Source organism: Prunus avium, chromosome 1 (genome assembly GCF_965620075.1).
Source record: "Prunus avium chromosome 1, drPruAviu1.hap1.1, whole genome shotgun sequence".
Classification (NCBI taxonomy): Eukaryota; Viridiplantae; Streptophyta; class Magnoliopsida; order Rosales; family Rosaceae; genus Prunus; species Prunus avium.
Window position 1 is genome coordinate 12,573,682 of NC_142284.1, and position 18,750 is coordinate 12,592,431.

The 18,750-nt window shown below is 37.7% G+C and overlaps 4 protein-coding genes across 8 annotated transcripts; 1 reads left to right on the plus strand and 3 right to left on the minus strand.

The window, feature by feature from the left end:
• Positions 1-51: 51 nt before the first annotated feature.
• On the minus strand, positions 52-6,864 carry PPDK (pyruvate orthophosphate dikinase). Of its 2 annotated transcripts, none has more exons than XM_088247079.1 (21): positions 6,691-6,864; positions 6,075-6,419; positions 5,916-5,972; positions 5,335-5,568; positions 4,922-5,059; positions 4,511-4,673; positions 4,184-4,419; positions 3,934-4,062; positions 3,638-3,817; positions 3,265-3,402; positions 2,866-3,030; positions 2,606-2,767; positions 2,430-2,519; positions 2,098-2,236; positions 1,784-1,961; positions 1,314-1,443; positions 1,084-1,212; positions 842-979; positions 635-712; positions 399-490; positions 52-305 (listed from the first exon to the last, which is right to left on the minus strand). In XM_088247079.1, the coding sequence occupies exons 2-21, from the start codon at positions 6,342-6,344 to the stop codon at positions 263-265; spliced, it is 2,889 nt and encodes a 962-aa protein (XP_088103205.1). In that variant the 5' UTR covers positions 6,345-6,419; positions 6,691-6,864; the 3' UTR covers positions 52-262. The 2 variants fall into 2 exon arrangements, with proteins under 2 accessions (XP_088103205.1, XP_088103206.1); XM_088247080.1 differs by having other exon boundaries at positions 6,075-6,425.
• Positions 6,865-8,507: 1,643 nt separating this feature from the next.
• Positions 8,508-12,851, minus strand: LOC110767483 (putative E3 ubiquitin-protein ligase RF298). 2 transcript variants are annotated; one of them, XM_021971033.2, is made up of 3 exons: positions 12,701-12,851; positions 9,885-12,109; positions 8,508-9,278 (listed from the first exon to the last, which is right to left on the minus strand). In XM_021971033.2, exons 2-3 carry the CDS (start codon positions 12,102-12,104, stop codon positions 8,736-8,738), a joined length of 2,763 nt encoding a protein of 920 aa, XP_021826725.2. In that variant the 5' UTR covers positions 12,105-12,109; positions 12,701-12,851; the 3' UTR covers positions 8,508-8,735. The 2 variants fall into 2 exon arrangements, with proteins under 2 accessions (XP_021826725.2, XP_021826727.2); XM_021971035.2 differs by having other exon boundaries at positions 9,072-9,325.
• Positions 12,852-14,403: 1,552 nt separating this feature from the next.
• LOC110767474 (Cox19-like CHCH family protein) lies at positions 14,404-16,258 on the plus strand. Of its 3 annotated transcripts, XM_021971017.2 has the most exons (4): positions 14,489-14,701; positions 14,792-14,837; positions 15,025-15,120; positions 15,847-16,258. In XM_021971017.2, exons 1-3 carry the CDS (start codon positions 14,558-14,560, stop codon positions 15,078-15,080), a joined length of 246 nt encoding a protein of 81 aa, XP_021826709.1. In that variant the 5' UTR covers positions 14,489-14,557; the 3' UTR covers positions 15,081-15,120; positions 15,847-16,258. The 3 variants fall into 3 exon arrangements, with proteins under 3 accessions (XP_021826710.1, XP_021826709.1, XP_021826708.1); XM_021971018.2 differs by lacking the exon at positions 15,025-15,120 and having other exon boundaries at positions 14,404-14,701; XM_021971016.2 differs by lacking the exon at positions 15,847-16,258 and having other exon boundaries at positions 14,493-14,701; positions 15,025-15,197.
• LOC110767473 (F-box protein At3g07870-like) lies at positions 16,221-18,193 on the minus strand. The gene is made up of 2 exons (XM_021971015.2): positions 16,930-18,193; positions 16,221-16,563 (listed from the first exon to the last, which is right to left on the minus strand). Exons 1-2 carry the CDS (start codon positions 18,144-18,146, stop codon positions 16,464-16,466), a joined length of 1,317 nt encoding a protein of 438 aa, XP_021826707.2. The 5' UTR covers positions 18,147-18,193; the 3' UTR covers positions 16,221-16,463.
• Between the last annotated feature and the right edge of the window lie 557 nt (positions 18,194-18,750).

Below are 18,750 nucleotides of genomic sequence, written 5' to 3' on the forward strand. Positions count from 1 at the left end.
ATAGGATTTGCTTATAGTAATTATGTATATATATATATATGATCAATGCAAGAAGTGGAATGCAACTTGTGCAGTTATACCAAGTCACAAGTTGTTCAATATAACAAACAACTTATGCCAAATGTTGAAGCTTAAGAATTATTCACATTTGCCTACTTTATTTGTTCCCTGTTTTGGTTTCTATAATGATCATGGCTTTGTATGAATTACAAGTAAACCGCATTTATTTACAATCGCACAGTCACCAACCATGCAATCTTTCTCAGACAGCAACTTGAGCTGCTGCTAGCCTAGCAATAGGTACCCTGCAAAAAGAACTTGGAATAAGGAATTTGATCTAGCTATTAAATTAGTCTAAGGAACTCAACTTACAGAAGACAAATGAAAGAAATGCAAACCTGAATGGAGAACACGAAACATAGTCTAGTCCCGCCTCTGCGAAAAATGCAACAGAAGAAGGCTCCCCACCATGCTCTCCACATATTCCAACCTGTTTGTTTATAATCACCATCCAAAAATATCGGAAGAAGAAGAATGGAGTAACAAAAATCTTGTTAATATATGGCCATTATCCCTGTTAAGTTAACACTGAAATTTGTGATAAAATGCTTAATAGCTATGCATTGCCGGTTACCTTCAAGCTAGGCCTTGCAGCACGACCCTTTTCGGTGGCCATCTTGATGAGCTGCCCTACACCACTTTGATCAAGTACCTGAAAGCAGTGCATTTGGACTGTTAGTGTCAAGAAATCAGTTTGAATTATTTTTCCTTTTTCTGGTACTATCGGGGAAAGTGCTATCTGCAATGAAGCCTGTATGGACTCGCAGGAAATATGACTTACCTCAAATGGATCATTTTGAAGAAGGCCTTTGGACAGGTAAATGGGTAGAAACTTTCCCACATCATCTCTGCTGTATCCAAAGGTCATTTGTGTGAGATCGTTGGTCCCGAATGAGAAGAACTCAGCTTCCTTCGCAATCTATGATGTTGATCAGCAGATTATGAACAATATGTTCTTCCTTTTACACTGTTAAGTATAAATTTTAAAGGACAATAAAAAAGAAACATATCAACTTAGCCTACCTCATCTGCAACCAGAGCAGCTCTAGGGATCTCAATCATAGTGCCAACTTTATAGCTCAAGGTAGTACCCATCTCAGAGAACACTTTGTTTGCAACACTTCGAATTAGGCTCACTTGATGCCGTAGTTCCTGCATGACATTGACATGCAAAAATGTCAATGTTTTCAGAAAGATGGAACTTTGCATGCTCATGAAAGGACAAAGGGATGAATTAGAATGCAGGATCTTGCCTGAGGTGTTCCAACAAGGGGAACCATTATCTCAGGGAAAACTTTGACACCCTGGTTTCTCATTGAGACTGCAGCCTGAAAGATGGCACGAGCCTGCATTTCAGTGAGTTCTGGGTACGATATCCCTAGCCTGTTGACACACCAAAAGAACCCTTTTCATCAACAAAAAAATAGATGATCTTTCTACATGTCACAGTGAGATATCAAACTTTCACTATGGCCAATCGATTCAAAGTGTTAGGCAACTAAGTTCATTATTATGTACATTCATCAAGTTGTTAAATTTATGCAGGGGAAAGCTTGTTTAACGAATGAAATCAAACATCAAATGCTGAATAGACAAGAAATGATGACTGTGTGAAGCTAATGAACCAATTGACTGAAGTTAATCAGTTACAAAACTTTCTGAGAACAAAAATTTGAGTATCTTTAGGTAGAGAGCTCATATGGAAATTGAAGAGCCGTCAAACCTGCAGCCTCGGAAACCAAGCATGGGGTTTACTTCTGATAATTTCTCAATTCTTGAGAAAACTTCATCCTCAGTCATGCCAGTCTCTGCAGTTAGTTCCCCGACAATCTGCTCTAAGTCACCTTCTGGAAGAAATTCATGAAGTGGAGGATCTAACAGGCGGATTGTTACTGGAAGACCTGGAATTTCATAAATTTATCTAATAGCTAAGTTACAGCTACAAATTTATAGCAAAAGATAGACAAAATCTTAAACATATAGACTTAGAGCTTAACAATCCAATGTACTGAGATTCTAAGGCATTTTGAAAAATACCATCCATTGCACGAAAAATTCCTTCAAAGTCAGATCTTTGATACGGTAGTAAGAGGTTCAACGCTGCCTTCCTCTGTTCAGTTGTAGCCGCCATGATCATTCTTCTTACCGCCTTAATTCTGTCATCTGAAGCAAAGAACTGAAACACACTAAAAAACATGAGAAAACCAAAAGAGCTCCAAAACCAGACATCATTGTTAACATCACATAGCATTGCAAGCAAGCAAGCAAAACTACAACATTGATAAGACTTGCAACAAGCCATAGAACATCACACATTCAGCAAAACATTTGTAGCAACTAAAACTTATTTTGATAGGAGCAATGGTTACCATGTGCTCTGTCCTGCATAGTCCAATCCCTTGGGCACCGTTATTTCTTGCTGTGAGTGCATCTTCAGGCGTGTCAGCGTTTGCCATAACCTGTTACAGAATTACAACAAATATTTTGAGATGAACCCAATTGGTACTGGTCCAAATGAAAAATATATAGCAAGAAAATATGGCACCTTGAGGCACCTGACTTTATCAGCCCAAGACATAAAGGTTTCCAAATCAACACTTAAAGCCGGAGGAGAAAGTGGCTGTTTTCCCAATATGACTTCACCGGTGGATCCATTGAGTGAAAGCCATTCTCCTTCGTTAATGACTGTGTTCCCGATCACAGCCACCTGTATCATCATCAATGAACAACCCCCATTTATGCCATTTTCTCTTTAAACTTTACTGCAACAGATGTTGTTTACAAAAGGAAGACTATTAAAACCACCTTCTCAGTGTCATTGACTCTGATGTCAGAGCAGCCAGAAACACAACATTTACCCCATCCCCGGGCCACAACAGCTGCATGAGATGTCATGCCACCTCTAGCTGTCAAGATCCCAGCAGCTGCATGCATACCTCCAACATCTTCTGGACTGGTTTCTGTCCTTACCTATAGTTATAACAGTTCTCAATCATGAAACCCAAAAATGACTCCAATATTTGAATAACATATCAAGATCAATTCCACATCCCTTGATGTATTATTCTATCTGTTCATTTAAGCCATCACTATGGATTTATCAAGAAGAGTTAGTATAAACTTTCTGTGTGGTTTGAACCAAATTATCATCTAGGGAAGAAAAAAAGTTAAAAGAGAGAAAGATGAACTTAAATATTAGTCTACCAAGATGACACTCTTTCCTTGTGAATGCCATGTTTCAGCATCATCAGCACTAAACACGACTGTCCCTACTGCTGCTCCTGGAGATGCAGGCAAGCCAGTGGCAATCACTTTGTCTTTGTAAGCTGTTGGATCCTCAAACTGACAAGAAAAAATTATACATAAGGAAGTCATAAACTATGAATGTGGATACATTAACAAATGCATATGCATGTCAAAGGGCATATTATACCAAACTACAAATTTGCCAATGATATGCTGTGAACCTATAGGCAGATATATTCATTATTACTAAACAATATAACATTCACTTTTCTCTCTGCCCCCACCCCATCTCCCCCTCCCCCTCCTCTTTGTTAGAAATGAGAATAAATACCTGTGGGTGAAGAAGTTGGTCAAGGTGCTGTGGTTCCACCATCTTGATTGCAGTGCGCTGATCCACAAGCCCTTCATTAGTCATGTCTACAGCTATCTTAACCGCACCTTTACCAGTACGCTTTCCAGCGCGGCATTGTAACATCCACAACCTATTTTCTTGGACTGTGAACTCGATGTCCTGTGTTTCAGGTTTTAAGGATAAAAAATGAAACCAAGAACAATATGTTCCCATAAATTAAAATATGTGTATGTAATACTGATTGGAAAATCATATATGGAAATGATAACTTTTACCATCATATCTTTGTAATGTTTTTCCAGAATTTCACAGTTCTCTACAAGCTCCTTGTAAGCTTCTGGCATACAACTTTTCATAGTATCCAAGTCTTCTGGTGTCCTAATACCGGCAACTACATCTTCTCCCTATTCAAAGCCATTCTTGAGCTACTCTCATAAAACCATAACCAAATACTACTATCGGCTTAGAAGGAGAAGTTTGGTCAAAAGCAGGATAGAGATAAAGCTTAATAGTGGCATAAAAAACCTGAGCATTGATTAGAAACTCGCCATAAAGCTTCCTTTCACCAGTGCTGGGATTCCTAGTGAATAGAACACCTGTCCCTGAAGTATTTCCCATGTTCCCAAAAACCATGCATTGAATGTTAACTGCAGTTCCCTTTAAACCGGTTATCTGATTGATGCTCCGGTACTTGTTGGCCCTTGGGCTGTCCCAAGAATCAAAAACTGCTTTAACAGCCAAAAGTAGCTGTTGTTTTGGATCTGCAGATATACATGGCAAAAGGACATGTTAACACACAGAACTGTACTAGGAAAGAGGTGGAACATATGAAGAAGTTGTTGGTGTTTTAACCTGAAGGGAATATTTCACCCTTAGTTTCCAGATAGACATTTTTGTACTGTTCTACCAGCTCTTTAAGATCAGAGGCTGTTAGCTTTGTATCAAGTTCAACTCCTTTTATACTTTTTAATTTCTCCAACTTCTCCTCAAATGATGAGTGTGGGATGCCCATAACCTTCAAATGGAAAACGAATGACTCCCAATAAGTTCAGATTGCATCTTGAATCCAGAGAAGAAAAGGTGTCTTTATCATGCCATATTGAGAAAAATACAAGTTTGGACACATATTATGCTGATCAAATGCTGCTAGTTTGACGGCTAGCTTCAGACATTTTTTAGTGCTTAAAACAGAGAGAATGAGCAGATGGTTGATAAGAACTGAAGGTCAAAACTATGAAATGCATCATCAATAAAACCACTTACAACATCTCCAAACATGTCTAGAAAACGTCGGTACGAGTCATAAGCAAAGCGCTCTCCACTTTTTGCAGCCAAACCAGCAACCACCTCATCATTGAGTCCAAGGTTGAGGACAGTGTCCATCATGCCAGGCATTGAAATCTACGTATATAGCTTGAAAATCAGTTGGTTCATGAAATAAATTAGTTCTTGTTGAACATACTGAGCTTGATTGTGACATTGTTTAGAATAAGTGCTTCTCCATATGTAGAATGTCGTATATTTCTGGGAGAGCCTAACTAATGGTGGCATCAAGATAAGTTGTAATTCCTTGCTAATAAGTTTCTAATTTTTACATCATAAGGAAGGCTCTGCATTAATTATGAAGATTTAAAGTTAAACAAGCCAAGAAAAATTGGAATTGAAAGAACTCTTACCGCAGCACCAGAGCGAATAGAAAGGAGGAGAGGCTTGGAAGGGTCCCCGAGAATAGCACCCATTTCCTTCTGCACACTATCCAAGCCTTCTAATATCTCCTCCCACAAACCTTTTGGTAACTCCTTGCCATTCTCCTGATACTCTTGGCATGCTTCTGTTGATATAGTAAGTCCAGGCGGGACGGATAGCCCAATGCTAGCCATTTCTGCCAGGTTTGCACCTTTCCCTCCCAACTACAATGCACAGGCATAATGAACACAGCTATCAGATTGTATGATTTAAGTTTAAAACTTGCAGCCCCGGTTGATCATTAAATTCTATTAACATTTAGACAATGAGACTTACTTGAACATGGAAATTAACGGGTAGGTTCAAATTGAACGATTCCATTAAAACGACAAACTTATGCTCCACTGAGATAAAAGTAAAACTCCTCATTCAAAAACTGGGCCCTATAAAAAATGGTAGCATTTCCATTTCTCTTACTGGTCAATTAATTTGGTGTCCAACTAATACATGCCCTTAACTTGAATCAGATCTCATGGTTTCTTTTTCATATGGAAAGTAAAGTAAAGCTTACCAATGACTTCATGCCCTTGTTGCCTTCACTCTTTCCTTTTCCAAAAGTAAATACTCTCTGTATAAACACAAGAGAAAAAGGCTTTCAGGAAACCTGCTATGTAACAAATTACATATCATTATAATACCATGTCAAAACTAGAGAGCACAATATGAGTACCTTTTTGGTTGTGGGTGTAGTTGAATCTGCAACTGGGAATAGAATGGCTTTTGCTTTGTTGTGCCCTGGCTCATACTTCTTGGGGTTTGGGTTTGTGATCCCATTTACTATATGCATACTCTGCCGGCTATGGCGTGCGTGGCCAACTTGACCAGGCCAGTTGAGGCTATGGAAGGAAGGGTTTTCTTGTCTAGCAAGATCAAATTGATCCACATATTTCCCCTTGAACAATCTCTGCCTATAAACCTCCGGTGCAGTCCTTATGAGCATGCCTTTCACTGTGGATGAAATTTCCTATATCCCTTGCTTCAAAAACCCAAGTGTTACAATGTACAGTCCTCAGCCCTGTCACTTGCAAAATGCATAATTATGCAATCATGTTTAACTGATCAGTACAAACAAACTTCCAAGCAATATATAATACTGGAATCTTAATACAAACTATATGCTAAATTGATTATAAGAGAGAGAGAGAGAGAGAGAGAGATGGTTATATGTAGAAGTTATATTTGATAGGAAGAAACCGTAACCAACAAAGAGCAAAACAGAATTCCAAATCATTTGATTGCAAACTTGTTGAGATGGTGATCAAATATGTGGTTGGCATATTACATACCTGCAGAAGACTGGGGTGCTTTTTTTCAATCAGAAGATGACTTGAAAAAGTTGCAAAGAGATCAAAGGGATGTGTGATGAGCTTCTTCAGCAAACGAAAAATGGCGGTTGGTGCCTTCTCTGTTTTGTCTGTAATGCTGTGATGAATACTGACATGAGTGGACCAAATTACAGTTATAGCGCTAAGTCTTACTTCGAACTGAACTTTGAACCCCTTTACTTTGATTCATAATTTTAAAATGGCAATAAACAACAGGATGACACGTGGCATGTGTTGATGACATGTCACATAATGATTGGCTAGCCATTGTAATTAGTATGTTTAACGTAGTGAGATTTAATTTAGGATCCCTCAAATAGCCCACTCCATATTGTATTTCACTAATCCAAACCGTTTATTTTGTAGATATTCATTCAAATATTATTTGATAACATTTAACCACTCAATAAAATTATTGAAATATTAGTAACTTCTTGAAGCACCATATTCATTGATTTTGTAGGACACAATTAAATGTTGAAACGATTTCCGATTTGTCTAATTTTTTGCAAGGATGATCTATGAATGTGGACTTAAAAAATAGATTATTTGGATCGTTGAAAAGAAAAATCATAAGGGACCTTAAAGGGTGTATTTGAGGAATCCCTCAATAAAAGGGGACTGATTAATGACTTGTTTATTTACATAAGACTAAGTATTTGAAGTATTCTGCATTCCTCTTTTTGTTGATGATCATTAATTTTTGCTCATCAATAATTTGTTTTATAATAATTGGTGGCACCTTTAAAAAGAATAATAATGGTGGCAAATAAAAATGGATTAATCCCTGAAAAAATAAATAAATAAATAAAGGGTTAATATTATCTAGAAAAATAATATGAAAATATGGCACACATTTTAATAACCATATCTTTTTCTTTTTTTTTGAGAGAGAGAACTTCAATAACCATATCTTTTAAGAGAAAGATTATTGGAGGTTATTTTGGGTATTTCAAGTCAGCGGATAAAGAGCAAAAAATGGGAGGGAAAAGTCTGTTATTATGGTTGACGCTGTCTTGCTGAGGGCTGATGATGACTTGGCAAACTCCTGCGTCCAAGCTGTTATAATATAATTTCTGACTCAAAAAAGGGCGGCACATTACGGTGGGGCCCGTCACTCCTTCACCAGAATAAAATCTGAGTTCAAAGAGCTCGTGCCACGTGGCTCGCTGGTGGACAATCATCACCATGGAATCCTGCTCTCTCTTTTCTTATCCACATATATGCCACTCCCCACCCAATCAAATTCTCCTTCAAATGTTAAAATTTTAAAAGACAAAAAGGAGGCTTCTTGAAAATATAAGACACTCTTAGAGGTATTAAAACAAAGAGAGATTCTCCAATAAGTATTTTATGTTAAGGATTGGTTACATACTTCTAATTTTAGCCATTGGACTGCATTCATTAAATGTATAGGTAATCTCTTAGATGCAATCAACGGTCGAGATTAGAAGAAGTGTGTAACCAATCCTTAATTTGAATACTTACCTAAAACAAAAGGGGAAGATGTATTTGAAAGTATTATGTTTGTGTTGTCGAACTATCAATTCATAATTCATAATTCATTTCCAACTCATTTATAATCGTGTTGTGTTTTCGTTCCCTATCGATTCATTTCCAACTTACTTATAATCGGTATTGTGTTCAGGTTGAAAACAATAGCTATGAACAAGATTTTCTCTTTTCAAATTTGTATATGTATAACTTCAGTTGCTAACTTTTTTTTTTTGTTGGTGTGGGTTTGGTACAAGATTCTTCAAATAATTTAATCGAATATGTGAGAACAAAATTTAGAGCTATAAGCATATAGCCCTGTAGATTTCAAACTAGTACATTGTTGAGAAAATGATGTGTAAATTCTCAAACCACCCAGAGGATCAAACCTCAGAATACAAGGCAACTTAACTGTCAAAACTCCCAGAGGGAGTGATCCAAATGCATTTATTCAGTTCATAGGAGTCCCACAATCTTTATTCAGAACACTCCACTCGATTCTACGAACTTCACTAAGAACGAGCATAACGTACAGAAATCCGCCACTGTATGGGGCTCCTACAAGAAGGGCAATCCTTCATACCCTGTTTCTCATGGAGCTCATTGCATGTTCTGCAAACCACTAGGTGCGCACATGGGAGGAACACCACGGACATCTCCTCTGAAAGGCACATCACACACTCCCGTTCCCGTTTCACCCCTCCTGTCTCAGAGTAGTCATGAAAATCCTTCACTACTTCTGAGATATATGGCATCCGGGACCCCTTTTGATCTATGCCATTTTCGATGTCTGTTACTTTTCTGGCATAGCTTCCATCAATGCCCCTCCGAAGCGCAGCAATCTTTGAAGAATCACTCTTGAGTCTCAATTGGGAGATTTCTTTTTCGAGCTTCTGAATATCATCTTTGTACTTCTGCAGATTGTTCTCTGCTTTCAGTTTGATCATATCCTCCTTGGATTTTGTTGAAGCCTCAATTTGTTCTCTTTCTTTTCTTACTGAACTGGCCTGCTCAAGTAGTTCATCTTTTGATGTCTCCTCCTGCTGCCATCTAGCCTGCGACATACTTTCCCTTTTAGTGAGAAGAAGCTCAGAACTAAAACCTATTAAAGAAAGTAGGAAGGAAACTAGTGTAAAACGAACAACAGAACATTTTCAAGATTTTATCAGAATGAGTTGTACAACAACGCTATTGACATGCTCTTTCTCAAAGTTCATACCATCGACCCATCCATGTGTGACTGAAAATTTTAAGGTACAAAATTGTTTGTTTGCACATGTGCACTGTGTGTATGAATATATGATAATGATAAGCTCCAAAAGGAGAAAGCAAACTGAGTATATTAATAGCTTAGATCTAAATAGTAAAAGTACAACATGACTGAATCGTCTTCATTACATCACATGCGGTACCATTTAATTTGAAACAACTGCAAAATGTGCTATCCCAAAGAAATAGCATGTTATACTTATAAGACATGAAAATGGCACAGTAGTCTGGGTCAAAGGGATATATGATAGCAGACAATTTTAGATTCATTTGGAAAATCCTGCAACCACCTGATTTATGTTTTTAACAACCCCCTCTATAATTTCATTTCTATATCCCCATGCATTAATTGCCAATTTGGAGAACTTGGAAATAAAGTATTTAAAACACACCTCCAATTGTTCCTGGAGATCTTTGGCTTGCTCTACTTCCTGTAGCAGCTGTTTGAACTTGCGTTTTTCAGTCACAAGTTCTTCATTGAGCAAGACTTTCTGCTTCTCCCATGATTGAATCTTCATCAGTGTCTTCTTCTCCCTCTTTGATACCTCCTGGCAGCTTGCAGCTGACTCTGCAGCACGTACTTTAGCAGTCTCCATCTCCTGCCTCAAAGCAGCATTCTCCACCTCAAGCCTCCGGACGGCAGAATTTGCTCGTTCAACCTGGCCACTAGCCTTGCACAAAGCATTTTCCATCTCAGAAAGCTTCTTCATGGTGTTTTCCTCTAGAGTTTGCTTCTCTTTCTTCAGCCGTTCAACTTCTTCTTTCTCTTGCCTCAATGACTTAAGTTCAGCCTTGTCCTTACTCAACCTACGAGCAGCCTGCATAACCTTCTGATTGGCCCACTCTGTCCACTCTTGGAGCTGATTTTGTAGGTCTCGCACCCTTGGAACTAACTTCAAAATCATTTCATCTTTCTTGTCCCGAGGGACCCACTGCCCCAAGGACTTATCATATGGTATTCCAGAAAAAATAGAATTAGTTGCATCAGACTTGCAGCTAAGGGACACTGAACTGGAGTTTTTTGTAGGCAGAGAGAGAGAAAGCTCAGTATCAGCAACTGATAATGCAGGTGGAGTATTGGCTACAGGTAATGGTGTTGAAGAATTGACAGCAGGTAATGCTGTTGAAGTACTGACAGCAGGTAGTGGATTTGAAGTATTGACAGCAGGTAATATGGATGGGACATTGTTCTGCGGCAAAACAGAAGCAGTATTGTCAGCATCCAGGTTAAATGCTCTAGGCGAAGAAGGTCCAGCGTTGGAAGAAAGATTGTGGTTTCCATTTTCTTGAGGCACATCAACTCCCATAGCCTTGCTTATCTTCAAGGAAGCATTCTTTAAATTAACAGCGGTAGAGTCTGACACAGACTTTAGTTTCTTATCCAAGATTAAACCACCCAAACCACTCAGCTTCCCTGCTCTTGAAGATCCTTTACATCCGTAAGTCCGGTAATTTTTCTCCAAATGAAGTGGCTTCTGCCGAAGCATGTATTCTCTCTTGGTACTAACAGAATGGACCTTTCTACTACCTAAAAGTTTTTCCTCTACTGCAGGAGATTGAGATGTTCCAGAAACACCAAAAGATTTATCCCCGTTATGCAATGTGGAATTTGTGATCTCTTTCTCAGAGAATGATCCACTTTGAACAAGGGAATTTTTTGGTTTAGCTATGTTTGAAACCCCTCCTGCAATGGCAGGTGTCTCATACTGTGAACAATGAGAACCAGGAATTGAAGGAACCGGCTTAGAAGGGCTCAGAAGATTCAATTCAACACTTTTGGCTTCTATTTTTGACTGGGGTTGATTCGGCATGGAGGAACTTCCGTTTGAAGCACCATCACTCATGAAACTATTCAAGGGATCACCATCCATTGCGCAAGCATGAGAGACATTCATGTCACAAATCAACAAGCACCACATTGCATCACCCGTACTGAAGAAAGGCCTTACCTCTCGAAGAACGCAGACCAGTTCTGCCAATATGTACTTCTCCAGCTGCTGTAGATCTTCAAAACAATGCTCCCTCGAAGGATCAATTTCTTGGCCACTTCTAAGAAAAATTAAAGTATTATCCACTATATTAGACACAGTGTCTTTACAACCATAACAAAGGCCAGACCGCAAAACAGCCTTTGTAGCAACTTCTTCTGCATAACCACAAGCAACAATCTTTTTTATTGCACTCTTGAAAATTGTGTCCAAATTGCTTAGAACAAGTTCTTCAAGTTGGGTTTCTGTGAGGTCACTCCAGTCGGCATCTTGGAACTCATCTGCCTCTAATTCCTCTCTGGGCCGGCTTGGCCCAACCTCAGATGAACCTACAGTACTAGACAATCCGAGGTCAAGTTTCAACCCATCAGAATGGTCTTTATTAACACTACACAGGTCACAGACGCTGATTTGTCCATGACCCTGCGTGATTTCAAACTTTTCAGCTGAAAATTCATAACTTGTGCATTCAGTTTGAGGTAAAGGAATTATCTTATTCGGGTCACCTAGAGGCGGATCAGCTCGGAATTTCCTCTTATTCCTACTTCCCTTTTCTTGAACAGTTATTGAGGGAGATACTTGGGTGCTACAATTACTACTGCCCTTGGCGACCATTGATGCCATTTCAGCTGCATAAAACAATCTATTTCAATATATACATATCAATATGCATAAAGTATCATCAATCAGTTCCTAATGCCATACCAAAATACCAATTGATAATTTCTACCAAAACTGCAATCAAACAACAAACTACAAAAATCAACATTGATAACTGCAACCAATAATCCAGCTCACAAGATCATCTACTGGTCAATCAAAATAAAACAATTAAAACCAGATTACTAAAAGCATATTGCGTTCAACAAGGACTGGACCAACACATATAAATCTCAGTATCTGAATTAAAGGTTGCCAACATTTTAGAACCAAAATCAATCAAAACACATCAATCAAAGATATAGAAAAGACTACCCAGAAGCAAAAACTGAACAATCAATCCGTTTGAAACATACCCACTTGATTATACATGATAATTATGAGCTAGCAATGTGAAACTCGATAGAAATATAAAATCAAAACCAACCCATTAGATCAAAACAAGAATCAAAGAACAAAATTCAAGAATCTGGTAAGTGGGTGTTCATGTAATTAAAGATCTCCAATACAAATATAAGAATTTGAGGTTCATAATCAGAGAATAGACGATCGAGACGCACCCGATTCCAGCTATTGTTCGAGCAATCAAAGGTACGACCAGTCTCAGAAGATCAGAGAATCAGAAAGAGAATTTATAGTTGTTTTATTTTCTTATTTTCTTAATTTTTAGTCTAAAGAGAAATAGAGAATTGAACGTCTGTCTCTCTCAAAAGTTTTGGGTGTAATTTTAATTATTTTTATTTTTATTTTTATTTTTCCTGATAACCAGACCAAGTAACCAAGGTTAATTGAATTTGCCCTTTTTCTATACTAACCATGGTTAAGAAAGATTACCCACCTACTCATATACATGAGTTATTTCATAATAAATATCAATTTCAACAATAATAAAATTGTCTACACTAATGATTCAACAAAAATAATTTCTTGGGCCAAAAGAAAGAAAATGTTACAATTAATATCACGAGTTTTACTATATTTTTTTGAAATATTAAGTTTGATAATCCATGAGTTTGTGTACAATATATATATATATATGGTATTTTTGAGAATCCATAATGCATAGAATTAATGACTTAAATCTACAATGAAACGAATTATCATGTTACCATCTTATCAAAGAAATGACATATCATACCAATTCGGATTATATGCACTAGGTGCATACACAATGTATGCAAAGTGCCAAAGTATGATTTATTTTTTTTCTTTTTAGTTTGTTTACTACTTACTCTTATTCATTCGTTACATGTGCAATATGTGCATGTCAAGGATACACATCGCATATGTAATGTATTCCCATCACATGTACAATATATGACATGTATATAAATGAGTTACGCTTGGAACATGCTCTATAGTTTTTCTCGTCATTTTCAAACTGATATTTTTTTTTAGTACAAGGGATTTGGGGAAGGGGGTTTTACATAAAATATTCAGATAGTGTCTGGGGGTTTCGAACCTTTACCCATAGAAGTGAAGATGAAAAAACTCAACCAACTAAGCTATACCCCACTGACTTAAAACTGATGTAATGATTAACTTCTTTTCAATATTCTATTTCATATTTCTTCTTTTAACACATACTTTCCATTCATTTGTAATAATTACAAAATATCTCATCATTTAACTTTTTCTTTATGGTAGAACAAAATATCTCACATTTTCTCCTCAAATTATTATTATTTTTTTTTTTTTGTTTCCAAAAGAATGTTGTTATGTCGCCTTGGACGGTTTTTTTTTTTTTTTTTTTTAATCATGAGGTGGTCCTAGATGGGCCCCAATTATGGGTGACACCTTTAAGCCTTAACCACAACCCAGACTAATCCCCACTAACACCGGGTCGGCCCGTAAGGGGTAAAGTGTTGGCCAAAGTGGTGACTCCGTACGAGAGCAGGAATCGAACCTCTGACCTCTCTTAAGGAATGAGAGTACCGAACCACTCACATCAACCACCTTGATTGCCTTGGACGGTTTCAATGTTAGGGAAATTCAAGATTTATATATTTTGGTAAAGCCCATAACTTCAATGAGGGGTCTATAAAACGTAATTGCCAAATTGACATATGCAAATTTGGAAAGAAAAGCAATAGAAATAAATAAAAGAAGGTGAGATATGGACCATTTGGTTTCTTTGGTTGGGAAGTTAGGAAAGCTGGGTCTAGGACCCTTTACTCTTGGTGGCTATTAGGCTAATGTGGGTGGATGAAGTGATGCCATATAATACGGGTACTTACTCACAAGTGAAACAAGCACCTAACCTTCCAAAATGGTTCAGTCATTTTCATTTACCAAATATTTAGTAATTTTTCACAAATCCAATTTTTATTGTATTAAAAAAAAACAAAATTTTTTATATAATCAGTGGTATTAATATTTGGTGGGTAAGTTAGGGCTTGGTTTGGTAGAAGCCAAAAATGAACCAACCCCTAACCCAACCGAACCCAGAAGGCAGCGACCAGTCACAGCAGCCACCACCTCCCCTCCACACAGAGGTAGAAGATGATGATGAGAATGTAAAACAGCTCAAGGATTGCTCTGTTATCTACCTATCCTTACAGGTAATATTTCCCAATTTTCTATTGAATTTTAAATTCCAAAACCCTAAACCCTGAAAATCATGAAAAACCCATCTGATCTGTGGTTTGCAGGATTGCCTTGTTAAGACTGACAGGAATTGGAAATCGTGTCAAGTGGGTATGCATTTTTGTTCTCACTCTTTTTTCTCTTTCAGTTATCTTGTTCCTGGGTTTTGCTCTTTTTTCATTTGGTGATCCTGTAGGCTTGTATTTTGGGGGGTTGTTTTAATTAATTAATAATTACTTTTTTTTTTCTTTTTTTTTTCTGTGAACAACATTTTTTTCTGTGAACAACATTTCATCAGAAGTCCAGGCCTTGAAGGCATGCAATGAGAGGAGGAATAATGACAGAGGAAAGTGAGATCATAGCAAAGATGAGCTTCGATTAGGATTTCTAATATGTATGATTTTTGGGTTTTATTATTTGACTGAATCTTTAAATGAAATTGTGACCATTTCTTGGTTGTTTTGCATACAATTTCTTGTAACCAAAACCCACAAGTCATGTTTCTCTTCTCTCCACAAGTCATCAACTGCATTTTGTTCTAGAGTGAAGCAGAGTTATAAAGAAGGCTTTCTCTGTTTTTGCTGAGAAACAGAAGCAGAGATGCTTTGGAATTAGACACAGAAGTAATGCAGAATTCTCAGGAGGAACCTAAGTCAAACGTCAATATTGAGAATCCCTTTCATCTGAAAAGATCAACCAAGTCCCGATCCTACAAATGAAATCCGGCTGAAAAAAAGAAATGAAAAATATCGTTGAGCAAAAGGAGACGGTAACAGTTACCAACAGCTTGATTCAGGAAACAGAAAATGATATAATAGCCAAAAGATGGAATAAATAGATGTATGAACTGTGGTAGACTTGTGGAATTCTGGCGCTAGATCCTCTTCTAAAGCAGGTCGACCTAGGCATTTTGTTTTTGTTTTGTTTTGGCCCTCTAGAAAGATTGCCCAAGTGAAGTGGCCAAAACAAAAGTTGCACATGTGATCTCAGGCCTCTTCCCATCTGGGTTCGGCTGGAACACGAAATCTTGTCAAATGGGCATGCATTTTGTTTTCTCACAATTTCTTCTTTGGTTCCTCTTCCTTTCTTGTGTGATTTTAGTAACTGTTTTCAAATTCAGGTTCTTTGAGGCCTTGAAGACATGCAACGAGAGGAGGAAGAATGACAGTGTAAACTGTGATCATATGAAAGATGAGCTTCAACCACGATTGCCACTATATCTACTCTCTGGTTTTTATTTTATTTTCTATTTATAATTTGACTAAATCCATAAAAGAAATTAGCCTTCAACAATTTCCTGTAACCATAAGGATAATCTCAAAGGACCCAAAAAAGAGATTGTAACTAGGCACTTTAGAAATTCATAAAAAGTTCACAAAACAAATCGTCCTAGCATTATGTTGTATAGAAGCAGAGTTACTGTCTGATGGCGAAGTAACAAAAAGAAGCCATTTTCTACCTTTGCTGCTAGTTGCTTTGGGGATTAGAACAACCTTGAAACTAAAAAGCAATTCAAGAATTCTCAGCATGAACTTGTGTTTCGTAACATTATCGACACATTCGGAACCCCTTACGTTTGAAAACAAAACCCAAGTCCCTGCCACATATAGCACATTCATTCCCTATCCTCAAAGTGAAATCCAGCTGAAATTGTTCAGCAAAAAAAGAAGACAGCAACAACCATTTGGTATCCAAGAAAACAGAAGATGGTCACAAGAAAATAGGCTGGCCATAACCTCAGTTAAGTTTTCTGTACTTGTAGGGTGGCATACCAGAACCAACACAATCAGAACTCCCCACAGCAAGCAGCTTGTCAGATTTATTCCTGCCTCTTACCCTGCATATCATACGGTACACAGCCAAATGAGTTTCCATAATCAGTAACCAATGCCTCACCCCCCGGCTCAAAGGGCTAAACATCATTGCACAGTTAAACAAATGCTTGGACAAACTAAAAAATCTGTCATAATGATCATAGTCTTAGCAAGTGACAAGCAAATTTTCTGAATAAGTAGATCCTTGTATTGGTTAGTAATAGGCATTGAATTGAACTTGTTAGATCTTGTGAGCTTACACATATGCAGGATCCTTATAACAATATTGCCTACAAATTATCTACTTCCAGAAATAAAAAGCAAAATAGAAGTTGTAGCAGAGAAATATATGTTTGTGCATGTATATCGTTGAAGTAGAATTTTAGTACCTCTTCACCTTCTCTCCTCTTGAAACATCGTAGAGTGAAACAAAGGATGGACTGTACGCAATTGCATCGAATGAGAATGACGACTGAGTCCCAGTAATTCTGATTTCCCTGAAACTCTTTTTTTCTTTATTATAACAAAGAACATCCCAATTGTTGTGCACCATCAGGATTTCCCCATTACTCAAAAACATGATAGGTTCATGCAAACTGAAGAAATGTGTCCTTTGAAACAAGTTTTCGATGATGACAAGAAATTTAGTCCAAGACTCTTGGACACCATAATCCTTCATAACCCACATGCCAATTTTTCTAGATTCATCATCCAACACAGATAAAAGGAGGCAACCTCCTAACACTCCCAACTTAAAAGACTCTGAAGATTGCTTCTTTCTTTGTCCAAAGCAGCTAGGTGAGGGTAATCGTTGGAATTGCTCTGTTCCATAGTTGAAAGTGTTTATAAGCATAGACATATTACCACCATAGGAAACCCAATGAAGAGCTCCTCGCAGATAAGAATTGAATGGTAACTCAGGGAAGTCCATAGGAGCATTTCCAATGCTTCTCCAAAGCCCTGTACCAATGGTGTATATCTCAGCCTCAGCCTTGCAGAAGTTGTCAGATAAGCTCGTTTGCAACACCTTGTACTCATTCGTCCGGACGCTAAAACCAAACCCAACAAAACTGCACCAGCCCCTACCTTTCTGGGTAGGTGGAATGATGATGAATTCACCCAAAATTGGATTGCAAACATAACATGGGTCATATTTATGAGGTCCAGACAAACAAACTAAACCATTGCATGAGTTTACCAAACCGAATTCGGAAATGGGTACATTGTCAGTAAAGTTCATTGTGTCTACCCACAAATCAGATTCAGCACATTCCTCTACATGGGTCAACTCAGGTTTCCATGATTTCAGATTATGGGGATACTTCTTGATCAAGATGCCAATTCTTGATCTTGATAGGTGGAGATGAGTAAAGTGAGGGTCAGAAAGCAGAGAAAGCCACTCTTTGCAAACGCACCTGCAGTTGAAGAGGGTTTTCATGGAGAGCCTTGAGAGAATCTCCATGGCTATAGCCTGTGGGAGTTGCTGGAAGTAGGTGCAGGGACAAGGACCTCCGGGTTGCTGCCATTTTTCTCCTAATCGCTCTGTGTCTTTGCTGCAAGTCGCTGCTCTATTTGCTACTCTTTTGCTTGGATTCATATTCTTCATTTTGGGGCTTCTTTGTTTTCTTTTTTCTTGGACTATCACGAGGAGACTCATCAGCAGTCAAAATCGTTGCAGAAATGCCAGAAGAGCATTGAAATGGGCTTTTGGCGGCAAGAGCTCAGCATACTTTACGTTTTTGGGTTGTCCCACTTGTCACTCTTGTAGTGGGCTAGGGGGGCACCTCTCAATGGACCAACCGAATTTTAATTCGAATCTGGTCTGGTCCAGTCTTGTAGTTACACTTTAAATAAAACTTTAAAATATTATCCAAGTGATATTATATTGGATTAATGCATGAGAATATTAAATGTAATTACAAGAGCATCCACATAATAGTATTTACAACAAGGAACCTCTCTAATAAAGATTTTTGTTAAGTATCGGTTAAAGAGTTCTAATCTCAGTCATCTACTAGATAGTAGATATGTTAGCAGGTTAAATCCTTCAACCATTTATTAGATATGTTAGTGGGGTTAATTAATTAATTTTTTTAATAATATACCGTACATGCAATTCAATGACTAAATTATAAGTCATTAACCAATCCTTAACATAAAGTTCTTAATGGAGCCAAATCCGGGGACTTCAAGGATTTTTGTTAATGATT